The 13,172-nt window shown below is 38.5% G+C and overlaps 1 protein-coding gene across 2 annotated transcripts in view; it reads right to left on the bottom strand.

The window, feature by feature from the left end:
* The window catches only part of TDRD9 (tudor domain containing 9), a 92,611-nt gene that overhangs the window by 44,976 nt on the left and 34,463 nt on the right, over window positions 1-13,172 (bottom strand). Inside the window, exons 8-15 of one of the 2 annotated variants that reach the window (XM_075192676.1) lie at window positions 10,728-10,837; window positions 9,416-9,477; window positions 4,841-4,895; window positions 4,367-4,451; window positions 4,206-4,263; window positions 3,453-3,557; window positions 2,772-2,869; window positions 2,243-2,374 (exon numbers count right to left, since the gene is read on the bottom strand). In XM_075192676.1, the coding sequence (XP_075048777.1) occupies window positions 2,243-2,374; window positions 2,772-2,869; window positions 3,453-3,557; window positions 4,206-4,263; window positions 4,367-4,451; window positions 4,841-4,895; window positions 9,416-9,477; window positions 10,728-10,837 (705 nt within the window). The remainder of the gene's footprint in view (window positions 1-2,242; window positions 2,375-2,771; window positions 2,870-3,452; window positions 3,558-4,205; window positions 4,264-4,366; window positions 4,452-4,840; window positions 4,896-9,415; window positions 9,478-10,727; window positions 10,838-13,172) is intronic. The other variant, XM_075192677.1, reaches the window with a different exon arrangement.

The raw sequence follows: 13,172 nt of genomic DNA, 5'->3' as shown, positions 1-13,172 counted from the left end.
TCTGGCCACTTCAGTAGCAATTTGCAAGTAGTCATCGTGCTAAGCACTTTCACAGCTTCACCAAAATACCCAGTTTGTTTGTTTAAGTGGATATCTGATATCCTTTTTTTTTTTTTTTTTTTTTTTTTAAAGGCTCAATTTCCCCCCTAATTCGGAAAATGTTGAACATATTATGCAGACCAGTTGATTGAGGTTTCCTGCTGATTCTGCCAGGCTGCCGGTACCAGGACTCTTTTCAGGGAACAGCCTGGGCCTCACTGGAGAGAACCCATCAGACTGTTGTGTCACCAGAAAGGTGTCCAGATATTAGTTGAAGATGATCATTTCTGTAGATGTCTTACTGCCATTATTTTTGTGAAGATTCTCAGAGCAGCCCAAAAAAAAAATCAAACTGAAGATAACAGATAATGCAACATGAAAAGTTTTTGCGTTCTGCGATTTGTGATTAGTAAAAAAAATAAAATAAGAAAGAACCAGCTGCTTGGATGTGTCGAAGTCCAATAGCACTTATGAGAACATAGATTTGTACTCATTAAAACAGTTTATTGCCATCTCACAGATTGTATTTCTATTTTCTAATCAAGTAAAAAAAAAAAACACCTGAAGCCTGGATTTGAACCCTGTTGTCCCCTGTCCTGAATTTCAGCCAACGTGCCTTAATCACTATTCTTATTAACATTACTGAAGCATCTGAAATATAATAAACAGGTATCGGGGTTTGGGGTCTTTTTTAGAACTGGTAAGGAAGAGAACATTTGTTCTCTAGGAGTCTTTTCTTTTAAACGACTAACTGGGCACCACAAATTCCGAACAGGAGAGGGCTTCAGCAGCAAACGCCATCATAAGCAGGATCTTGACTAAACCTAACATATTTGTAGGTCTTCTTACCTAGTCCCAATCCAAGCTATGATGCTGAAGGGCTGACACTATCGGTAAGTAGGCCAGGACTCATTGTTGTGCGAGGTACAGGTCTGCACGACAGCCTGCCACCAAACTGTTAACAGCTCTCAACCTCACAAGTCCAGAAGCCGCTCACTTCTGTGAGACAGAAGCCGGGAGACAGTGAACACTGCACCTGCCACCATCAGACTCCCCTCCTCTGATTCTCGTCTTCTGACACGGTACAGAAGACTGAGGATTAATAGCCAACAGGTATTCCTATGGGAGGTTCTGGCCTGGGTCTCCTCAAAGACACCCCACCCTACAACTTACAATTTTCCAACTCTGTCCAATCAGAAGGGACAAGAGTACACCAGTAAGGGTGGAGAAGGGTGGGGGGTATTTAACCTTTTCAAGTGGGCTGGCTGATCTCTCCTGATCATGTCATTATGAAGGTATGAAGCAAAAAGAGTATTTGATATATTAATAACATAACTTAAAGCAGAACTTACCTTTTCTGTTATAAACCAAGAAGGTAATATACAGTTACCTGAACACTCCCCAGAAAGTCTGTTAATGTAAAATATTACCTCTCCATAATACTATAGGTCCCCTCATCTTTAAGTGTCCAAAAGGGATTGGATATGAATCAAATACAGTAAATTTTAGCTGTTGTGACATCACTGTTCCTGCCCATATGAGAATAAACCAGCCCACGCAAAGTATTTCTGCAAACAAAGACTGCAAGTCTGTCAGTTACTCTCTGCCTCCTCTGTTAGAGAAACACCTTTCCTCCAAAGATGGCAACCTACTGCAGAGGAGTGAGTATGGTAGACATGTAGTTAGATATATGCACACCAGTTATTTCATGTATATTATTCAGTTCAGAGGTGGGGCACAACCCTTTCAGTTAGGAAGGGTAACACAAGCCAGGTGGGCATAGGCTTTAAATTAGATAATTTAGCACTTTGATGATGAAAGGCATCTTTAAGGTGGATCCCTTTGATGATTCTCCATTGAAGGTGGCACTAGACAGTTGGCAGGAGGAAATTGGGACGGGTCATGCAGACTTTTTTTGTTTTTCTAATACACCGCCATTATAAAGCCAAGAGACAATGAGACTGAACACTAGTGGAGGATTTGTAACAGATGTTGATTGATCCATTATTATTATCATCATCATCCTTTATTTGTTAACTGTAAGCCCCTCTTTAGTCAGGTAACATGCCTTTATTTCCATAATTTATGTCCATGTTTATTACAATGATGGATAGTAATAAAATATATCACATACTCAAGGCTTCTGAAGAACATGAACAAGAGCGAGGTTCACGCTTTGCTCTTAACATAAATGGACACTTACCTCCTTGAGCAAAAGAATTGTGCGCTCAATGTCAGAAACGTTCGGAGGGGACAGGGCTGTAGCAAGCAATGCTCTAGGCTCACCCATGTCAAGGACTTTCACCTTCAAGATTATGCTTCCCAAAGGGCTTCGCTGAGGACACAATGAGAAGAAACGGTCATGTAAGTGCTTTAAACTAAATAATGGGGTTATAAAAAAAAAAAAAAAAAAAAAAAAAAAAACACACTAATTATGTTTTTCCAACTGGTATACTTGCATAAAACTCACAACTTCTTTGACAGAGTTTACACTTATTTAGTACTATTAACAATCTACCTACCACTCTATAGCTACCTACCTCTCACAGTGCTTTACAGATTACTGCCCCACTGCAGCTTATAATCTATATTCCAAACCCCGCAGGGACACACACATACACAAGTAAACACAGGGCGAACAAACATTCACCAAACACTTAAAACAAAGATATATTTTGCACTTAAAGATTTTTTTTGGGCAAAAATGTAGTAAGAAAGATTTTCCATCATACCAGCATCTCCGGTACAACGTTTTCAGGTATGAAGTTACACCAAAAGTCTTTCAGTATGAGTCTGTAGCAATAGCCTTTTGAAACACGTCCAGCTCGTCCTTAAAGGAAGTTTAAAAATGTCACATTTGGCAATGTATTTTATGGAGTAAGCAAAACAAAGTATCCCATACGATATACTACAGTAGTACCTTCTATTGAGTTATATAAACTTGTCTAGTCCTCACACATGTACTGGTGGAACTAATTTTAAAGCACAGCAAGTCAAATAGATTTTAATATAGTTAAACATGGAGGCGAAATTCAATGTATCCATGTGCTTACTTTTCACTTTAGCAAACTAGAATCCAAAGTGTCATGAATTAATGAAGAATTTATTTGTTACAAGCAATCCTCTATCCGAAACAATCTTACCGCAAGCTGGAATCATGGCTGTGTGTCTAGCACTAGGACTGCCCTCAGGCTACTATTGACAGAACATTCTAACAGGCTCCAATATTTTTGTAAATAAACTGTCTTATTGTAAGCAAAAAAAATCTGAAAATCTAAACCATTGCCAGGCTGACCAAGCGATTCCATTATGTTCATGCTTTACCAGGAGAAACTATCATCCCCAGTAAGGTGTTGTCACTTCCAGCCGTGACAAGTCCCAGGACTAGAGCCATTAATATGGCATTACCGTACCTTTTCTCTGATCACAATTGGTCTTGGACGCCCAGCTGAGTCTCAAACTCTGATAGTTTGTCTCTTCATCACAAACAAGCGTTTTTGTCAAACAAAAATCTATAACTGCGAATCAAACAAATAAAACTAAACTATAAAGTGAGCATAGACATTATTCAAAAGAAAATTGTTCAACTTTTCATTACACTATAAATAAATATTGCACAACCCTTTCATAGTACCTGGACATTTTCCACTAAACATACAGAACGTATAAACAGTGTGTTCAAGGCACAATATTTGTCATTCTGATTGGATTCATAAACTATGACTACAGGATGGCCAAGCACTTAATACACTAATGCCGCAATAGCAAACATCTTTACACTAGTTTGCATCCTTGCAGTATAGCTGAAACAATTTTTTTTTGTTTTGTTTTTTTAAAAGTCCACAAAAATGATCTATTAATACATACTTGTATATGCATCTACATAATTTATACAGCTTTAAAGTGGACACAGCGCTTCATTTGGTGCATTGCACTGTGCAATGCATTTAAAAGACCACTGCATGAGATATGATGTAATCACAGTCACCCCGCTGCTCTACACCACCGCGCAGGAGCTGAAATGCTCTTTCTAGCTACTTCAGTGCCAGTAACAGTTAGGGTAATTAATCGGCAGCTCCTAGGGATACTTGGGTAATCATCATCATCATATGCTACATTCAGAGTTACAAGAGCACTGAGAAATTGACCAATCAGAAAGCACCTACCATATTTCACATCGGGTACGGTTATAGAGCTCTCAGCAATGTTTGTGGATAAAATAACCTAATAGAAGGCAGAAACAGAATGCGTATTTAAAGTTCTCATTTCTCTGGTTTTCACATTAAACAGTATCCTCATGTGTGTTTTGTCAATCAGATGGAAATACCTTCCTGTACCCCAACACTGGGGTCATGAACACCATGTTCTGCTCATCAAGGGTGATGCTTGAATGCAATGGGTACACATGTAATCTATAATACAAAGCAACCATTGTTAAATCATTAGGATTTGGATAATTTCTGTACAAGAAAACTAAAAGTATTGAGAGAGAAAAACAGAAGGGGGGCAAACAAAGTAGATTAGCCCTTATATATCAGGGAGAAGAACACAGATACAACAGTCATCTGATATCTGTAATTGCGGGTTCCGGCTTTCATGGTTTATTTTAGTTTTTTTGTATTATATTTTCACTCGGGGGGGAGGAATTCTTGTCCATTTTAACCAAAACACCAGGAAATCCCTCAGTGCTGACGCTCTAGGCTTGCCAGTGAAAAACAAAAACTTGAATCCATATTCATAATTTACATTTAGGTCTGAGATGTTCCTTGTCAAAGGTAAATAAAATAAAATCCATGTTTACCTTTTATGAACCATGTTCGTAAATAGCTCATGCATATAGTTAATTTCAAACAAGCCTGTAGAAAAAAAACAAAACATTTCTATTTAATAGTTTAAAAATGTGTAAATAATTAAAAAAAAAAAATTGTTTGCCAACTTAAAGACAACAAAACATAAGCTAACTATCTGTATGGTCATTTAGAATTCTAAACAATGAAGGTTCACACTGATAACCTTATATTTTACAGCATGGAAGCCCAACAATCTCAGATCTCGCATACAAAAGAAAAAGGTGCAACGTCACCAATTGTTGGTAGGTTCACAGCAGGTTCTACTGACATTTTTACAATTTTTCCTTTCGGGGTCTCAATTTATTTTTCTACCATTGTCAAAAAAACATAATATTATGTACAAGATCCAAATAATACTGTAAGATAATTACCACCGTGTTGACAACTGAGACCTACTACTGTATCGTAGCAAATCCAGAGCTTAATAAGAGGTAACTTTAAACACAGCAATTCTCACTTTCAAGTTTCTTTTCATATAACTTATGGGGATTTTGAGAACCTCCTTCTATCCCCCAATAATATAAAAAAAACAATCAAAATGCACATGTAGCAAACAGCCATTTGCTGTAATATGATTAAAGCCAATGCCTGATTGATATCAAGGGATCATAGAAAATTTGAGGCGTTTCTGACATATCACTGAATGAATGAAAATGAGGAGATATTTGCAAAGAACAAACTTAAGAAACCTCAATCTACACAAATGGCCACCAGAGAGAGGAGTTTCCCCTCAAACCTATATACTACAAGGCCCTATTTAATATGCATCACACTTTTGGCCCATTATCATCTGTCCTTGCACTTATGACAGATGAATTAACATGGATACTTACTACTGAAGACATGTAGGGACAAGAAAGCTGCCCCTGCGATCACTTCATTCTAAAGTAAACTCCGGGATCTGACCCAGAGGGCTAGATTTACTAAGCTGTGGGTTTGAAAAAGTGGGGATGTTGCCTATAGCAACCAATCAGATTCTAGCTGTCATTTTGTAGAAGGTACGAAATAAATGAAAGCTAGAATCTGATTGGTTGCTATAGGCAACATCCCCACTTTTTCAAACCCGCAGCTTAGTAAATCTAGCCCAGAGTCTTTACTGTGAATGCACGAACTAGAAACGCGCATGTACATACGTCATTTACATAAATTAACGCAAGGGGAGAGCAGGATGGCTACAGAGAGGGATCCGACTATCCCTCTACTGCAATGCTCTACCCTAGGATTAAATGGCTAACGCCATCTTCAGAAGGAGATCGCCATCCGGGTCACGCTCCATAAAGATTACCTTTTCAGAGCTTGATACATTTGCCCACTCCGCAGTCCACAACGAGTAGTATGATGACTGCGGTATCACGTGGCAAGTTGCCTAATGAAAGAAATATGGCCAATATCTCCTGTGTTAGCCTCTGTCAAATAGTTTTTTTTCCCCACATGGTTTAGGGCTTGATAAATGGGCTCCTAATCCTTTAATGTATCGAAGCACCTGTTTATTCAATTAAGAAAACTGCTAGTAACAAACAATATGCAGGCTAGATTTAATATCCACTGCCAGAGGTTAATGTTAGATGTACATATTATTACAAGAACCTGTAAAAGTTCAGACTTGAAAGTCTTTATAAAAAAAAAAAGAAAGATAAAAGAAGAGGTAGTGTCTGCAAGAATATGGCATAAAAGAGCCTTGTGGTAACGGCAATGAACAATAGAGCAGGAAAGGGAATAATTGCCTGTTATTTACATTATCTACAACAAATGAATTGTGACATTTATAAACCTAAGGCGGAGAGGCCCAGATAAATTAAATGACTGACAGGAAGGACATTTTGCAATGCACTGCAGGCTATGCATACATCTCTGAACGTACAGTACTGCCTCCTAGTTTATGTGCTTCTTGCATCAGCAAAATCATTACCCTCAACAACTTCACCTAAAAGCCTGCTCAGTGTCCTGAATAATGTCTAATTATAGTACGACTCAACGCACCCAGAATCACGCCCAATAGAACTGGTCAGGAGTCTTGTTCTTTCTCTCAGGCTTTGTAGCTGATGAGTGGCGCACCAAGGCAAATTGTCAGATTTACACTGTGACGAAGCGTTGGTCATTTTTTTAATCCCACTAAAAACACATGTACGGCTTTCAATCAGATCGGTTTTAATAGTTATGGGGAAAAGCATCTGTTAGGGGGGAAGCTTGTGAGAGTTACATTTCTTTTGTAACCCATCAGTCTTATCACATTTGCTCCTCTTTGGCAGGAATAAAAGAACAATGCAGAATTTATGATCCAGGACATCATTTTGATGACCATGTGAGAAGGTACAATTACAAAGGGTTACACCAGCTATAAAAGGTGTAGGATCCGTGGTTACTTTATGTCTGACATTTGAAGACATTGTTTCTGCACTGTAGATATTTTCCCAGGGGAGAATCCTTTTTTTTTTTTGCTCTTAGGAGCTGACGTTTGTACACAACATAAAGGATTCAATAGAGCAACTTGAGCAAAAGGCTTCTAGCCAGGTATTATTTAACTTTATATATAAATTGCCAACATAGTGGTTAGCAATGTGCATATATCTTAACACCACCCTTACAGAACAATGAATCAAAAGGCGAGAAGGACCTACATAATAATGGTTATAACAAAGTGCTCTGCTCTTATTACTCATACCGCTGGAATGCCAGTCAAGCCACAGGTCTGTGCCCAATTTGGGCACACATATGAACAGCAGAAGGACCAATCAGCCAATTGCCACAAACCCAGATAAATGTGCTGATATTTCACACTGTCAGATAAACTTTGACTAGGTCACATTTCCATAGTTTAAGGTGATCGCTTTGGAGACTACATACTGCCAAGCTAGAGCAACAAAAGACAGGTGTGTGTCTTTATTATACTAAAAGGGAAAGATTTTAATTTTTTCTTCAACAACTTTTCACTCATTCGCAAACCCACAATTACCACAGGACTACCCACAAGAGAAACACAAAATTTGCTTTGTAGGCAAGTGCGACAGGGCCTTTAATACCCTGGAGCCCACACACGGAACTTCACACCTGCGGTCTGTCCCCTTCGCCATCTAATCCTATCAACAGTGCACTAAAAACATTGACAGACCTATAATAGTACAAGGATTTTTATTTTTTTTTTTTTAAACCACAAGTTTGGTAAAACTTCTGTAGTGTCCCCCATCTGTGCTCCTAAGTTCATTTGCGTAACCCATGAATGCTCAGATTTTAATTTGGTCTCTGAAAAGTGGCAGTGAAGTGGGGGCATTTCCATGGTCTGCTACAAGATTGCAGACTCACAACCTCTGGAGAAACTTGTCCAAAGCTGGAAGACTATGGACAAAGTAAACAAATCGTATTAAACTGGAGAGTGAGGAGTCTGTAATTCTACTACATTTTTCATTGCTTTCAATTAAGATTTCCTGGATGGTAAAATGGGTTAACAGAGATGAAAGTGGGCTTACGTTTGTTTTTTGTACCATGTATTAACTACATAACTAAATATACACAATTCCCATGTACGTGGTCTTTTTCCAGCCAGCAAAGACAACAACATTTTATAGGTTGTCACAGCAGAGAGACTATGTTCCACAAATGGTGACCACGTCCGGTAGATCAGAGGTACGACTACAAATCTAAGTGTTATGGCCCACAATTCAGGACCTGGTTCCGCTTGAGTCACACACAAGCTAATAAAACCTAACGCTTGATAAAAATAGGGACACTCAAGTTGCAGTTACTATGCACACTGTGATTGGGCGGCTATATAAAAATGAAGACACTGTTCTTCAACAAGAACAAGTGCTATGGTGCTCTCTTACTAGTGGCTGAGGGGTTCTCACCCAAATTGAGTGGAGGGGTTCTCCCCCTCCACTGGAACAAGCTCCCTCCCTCCATCAGAACTTCCCCTAATCTGTCCAGCTTCAAACGGGCCCTAAAAACCCACCTTTTTCTTAAGGCCTTTCTGTCTCCCACTTAACTTCCTACCTTATCTTCTGCCTCTGTCCCCCTACTCTCCCTCTCTCCCCCGCGTCTCTCTGTCTGTCCACCCCTCCCCTTAGATTGTACGCTCCTCTAAGCAGGGCCATCTCTCCTCCTGTTTCCACCACTTCTAACTCTGCTCTCCAGCTACTTAGCCCTCCTCCTCAAAGGTCCTCCGCCCCACGTTCACTTTCGCTCCCTCCTTCCCCCTGGGGGTCTCCCTGTCTTCCGCGCCCCCCTTCTTGGGCCCCGTCATTTTCGGATCCTCCCTCCCCCTTCCCCGCCCTCTCTAGCTGTGCATTGAGCGTACTGAGTTGCTGTGTTTACTGTACTGTGCTGTCTCCCATTGTATTGTGATTTTGTTTGTCTCTGTACGGCGCTGCGGATGCCTTGTAGCGCCTTATAAATAAATATTAATAATAATAAAAATTGCTGTGCTCCAATTCACATTTCTATTACTTATATAATAATGTCTTTCATACAAGTTATTTTTGTTTCTCTTTTTCTTAGATACTTTTCTGAAGGAGCTGAGAACAGAAACTTACCTGGCAGAAACACCAGCACGCTGTTTGGTTCAATGACTGACCTAGATAAGCTCTTACTTTGCCTGAAGAAAACAAGTATAAAAACATGAAAATTGTCAGCTGTCATTACTACATGTACAGCATATACGGGCTTTACCATAAGCACCCATCTGTAAGGAAACAGATCCTACACAAACCTTACACGTGTAACGCCAGGAGTCATTATGTTTCCAATGCATTAATCATAGGCTGCAGAATATAGCAAGATGTTTAAACATATAATTGTCTATCGCACATAAATACCACATTTGCTATCATTCCTAACACAAATGCCATATTTTCCAAGAGGGAATATACATTTGGTTAGTATTTCAGCAATCAGTAAAGGGCATTGAACGCCAGCCAGTGTGCCCAGCAGACACGTGTCTGTTATGTAACGTTGGAGATAGGCACAGAAGGCTTTATGGAAAGAGGGGTTTTCTAGCATTGGATATAACAGGCTTTCAAACTGAAGCAGCCTATCTGCTGCTCAGCATACAGCTGCTGCTCTGTGACCTACAACCTCCCAACGCTCACAGCTTAATGTGTACATCTGTGATATTAATACTGAAAGTAGAAAAAGAAATACAAATATCGAAAATAGGTTGTTTAGTAGAATAAATTAAGTGCAGCGCAAGAGGATTTACTGCGGCGGAAGAGAGGGATTTATAACATGCAGAGACATGGAATAAGGACTGTGGTAACATACTGTGGTTATGGTTCTCGTTTTATTTCCTACATTACCCTTCCAATATTTTCTATTTTGATTTTGCTCCCAATATGATTATGCATTTAGCTTTTATGATTCAATACGATTCTGCATATTTGTTTCAAGAATAAAACCCTTTGGTGCAAATATCAAAGTCAAAACATTTTTGCTCTTGGAGACAGTAAAGGAGCAAAAAACCTGTTTCCCCATCACACCAGGAGAAGCCCACTTATAGAATGCCGTTCTCACATCCTAAGCCGCTGAAATGCTTCTCCTATGAGAAGTAATGTTTCGCCTTTATTCTGAAGCTTTAATAAACACAGAATCTAAATACTGTTCTGGATGGGAAACCAATTACATATATATATATACATATATATATATATATATATATATATATATATATATATATATATATATATATATATATATATATATATACACATATATATATATATATATATACACATATACATATATATACATATACATACACATACACACACACACACACACACACACACAAGAATGGAGCATTTGCATTTAATTAAAAAAACAAAAAAAACAACTTTGTTTACTCCTTACCTCTGTTCCTCCCTCTCCATGTTATCAAATAACTCAATTAAGTATGTTGCAACTTCATACATTTCTTTACAGATCATCGGTTCATCAAAGTACTGGGCTGCCGTCTGCAACTAACATCATTCATTAAAGACACAGTTCTCTCAAATGTACATATGAAAAGTGCATATATTTTATGTTCCCTTACTACCAAACTATGTACCTATAGCATACAGCAGTAAAATATATGTTCATTTGATTTACAAACAGAATGCATGCACTACACACTTTTATTCATTTGACATTAGGGGGCAAATTCAATTCCCTAAATATCCAAGTGATGTCCCTCCGGAACGGCCACCAGACACCTCGCGTGGATATTTTCTTTAACTGATGTAATGTTGCTATCTCCCTCCGCCCCATAGAGATGAGAGCAATAATCTGCATTATTTTACCGTAATGTCAGCAAAAATGCGAGTCTAATGTTCTTAGGACAACTTAATTTCCCCCTTGTAGAACTGAAAATTGCAGGGAAATTATAGATTATGCTTTGAGAAACACTCAATGCAAGGTTTGTGCTTAAAGCAGCACATGAAAAAATTAGATCTCCCAATTTTAGGAGACCGTATGACACATGCTACATCTGTATACTGCAAGTAAAGGCACATTCTCCATCATGGATGTGCTGCTAGATACTGGATTTGATCATTGCTTACCAATAGCTAAGGTCATAGGCACATCCTAATAGAATCCTTTGCAGTCTAACAGGACCTAAATCAACGGTCTAACTAAATTGCACCCAGAGCAGGCTGGAGAACGCTTGCAATATAACATTACATGTAGGATGGCTATCTACAGGTACCAAAAACATTTTTAGGGATTTTCTTAATTCATATAGGCATCATCCTTAAATTAATTTTGGTAACTTCAGAAAAACAAATATATAAAAATTGAGTTTTAGGAAGATATTAACCATTTGCGGTCATTGACTTCTTATGCAGTTCAGCGTAACTATTCTTTATGTGAATAATTAGATTTAACAATACTGATCAACTTTTCTATTCATAATTATTCAAAAAGTTAAAATTTTGTTTTTATTCTTGTTTCAATGTGGGCAATTCTTATGATAAAGTTTATTTCATACTTCATTCACAACTCATTTCAATTTTTTTCTTCTTCTTAAACTCATATATTAATATTTAATATATTATCCAGTGCTCCCTCTTTACACCACTCTCTTACCACTGTGTGTTTTCTGTACAAAAGTGCATTAAAATGTATAGATCCCATTATAGTTCAAACGCTTTATGACATCTTCCCTAAACCACAATGTGTTTGTATATAAGCTGGTGTTATAAACAGGGAGCATTGTAATTAACTAACCAACCTTAGGGAGTTTTAAAGACAGAGCAAGTTCTATACATGAACATGTAGGGTCCATGATCTTCTGCATCCAAGACTAATTAGTTCCAGCTCAAATACATTTCTCAATCACATAATGTACCAAAATAAACCCAGGAGGATCAATTTTTGAATGATTCATATTCTCAAAAGGTGCTCACTCATTAATAATCATTCACAATTATTTTATTTATTTTTTAAATGTAGGTGCATGTCTTTGTATTGCTGCAATGACCAAGCAGTAAAGCCATGTAATACTCATAGTGAGATCAAGGATCCCAACGATGGACAACCATCATCCCCATTTATTTATATAGTGCCACTGATTCCGCAGCGCTGTACAGAGAACTCACTCATATCAGTCCCTGCCCCATTAGGGCTTACAGTCTAAATTCCCTAACATACACACGGGTCAATTTTGATAGCAGCCAATTAACCTACCAGTATGTTTTTGGAGTGAGGAAGGAAGCACCCGGTGGAAACCCACGCAAACACAATTTTTCCCATTACGGACACATCATACAACTGCCCCTCCCACACTCCCACCACCGTGCCTGACTTCTCGTATAGAGCATCGGTCATAGGAGGACACAGCTTCTGTGCTACGGATAGCAGGTGTGTAACTAATGCCACACGTGACAGGACTGGCCGAGGATTCGATTCATTCAGCATTAGTTACACATCTTAGCCTGGGAAAGTTGGAATTATTCAGACTTGGCTGCTGCAAGGAGAGGAATTTGCTCCCTCTCCTGGAAACTGTAGCTGCAAATAGAAGGGGAACCCACTGTAAATACTAATAGGGAGGGAACTATAGAAATAAGTGGACAAAAAAGAAACAAAAACAAAACAAAACAGTGCAGTCTCGCTCATCTGCAGAGGATTGATCACTACCGCTGTGCGTATTCATAGAGCTATTATGGGGGATGCACAAATGTGTTGGGTAAAACTTTAGACTTTTAAAAGGTGAAATAGAAAAAAAGAGAATTCTGATAAAATATTCCACATTTCACTGGAAAGCGTCACTGGCAGACAGCGATATCTAACAAGACTTGGGCTGCAGTAATTATC

The sequence above is a fragment of the Mixophyes fleayi genome, chromosome 12 (genome assembly GCF_038048845.1).
Source record: "Mixophyes fleayi isolate aMixFle1 chromosome 12, aMixFle1.hap1, whole genome shotgun sequence".
Taxonomy (NCBI): domain Eukaryota; kingdom Metazoa; phylum Chordata; class Amphibia; order Anura; family Limnodynastidae; genus Mixophyes; species Mixophyes fleayi.
This window is presented reverse-complemented; position numbering and strand designations above follow the sequence as displayed.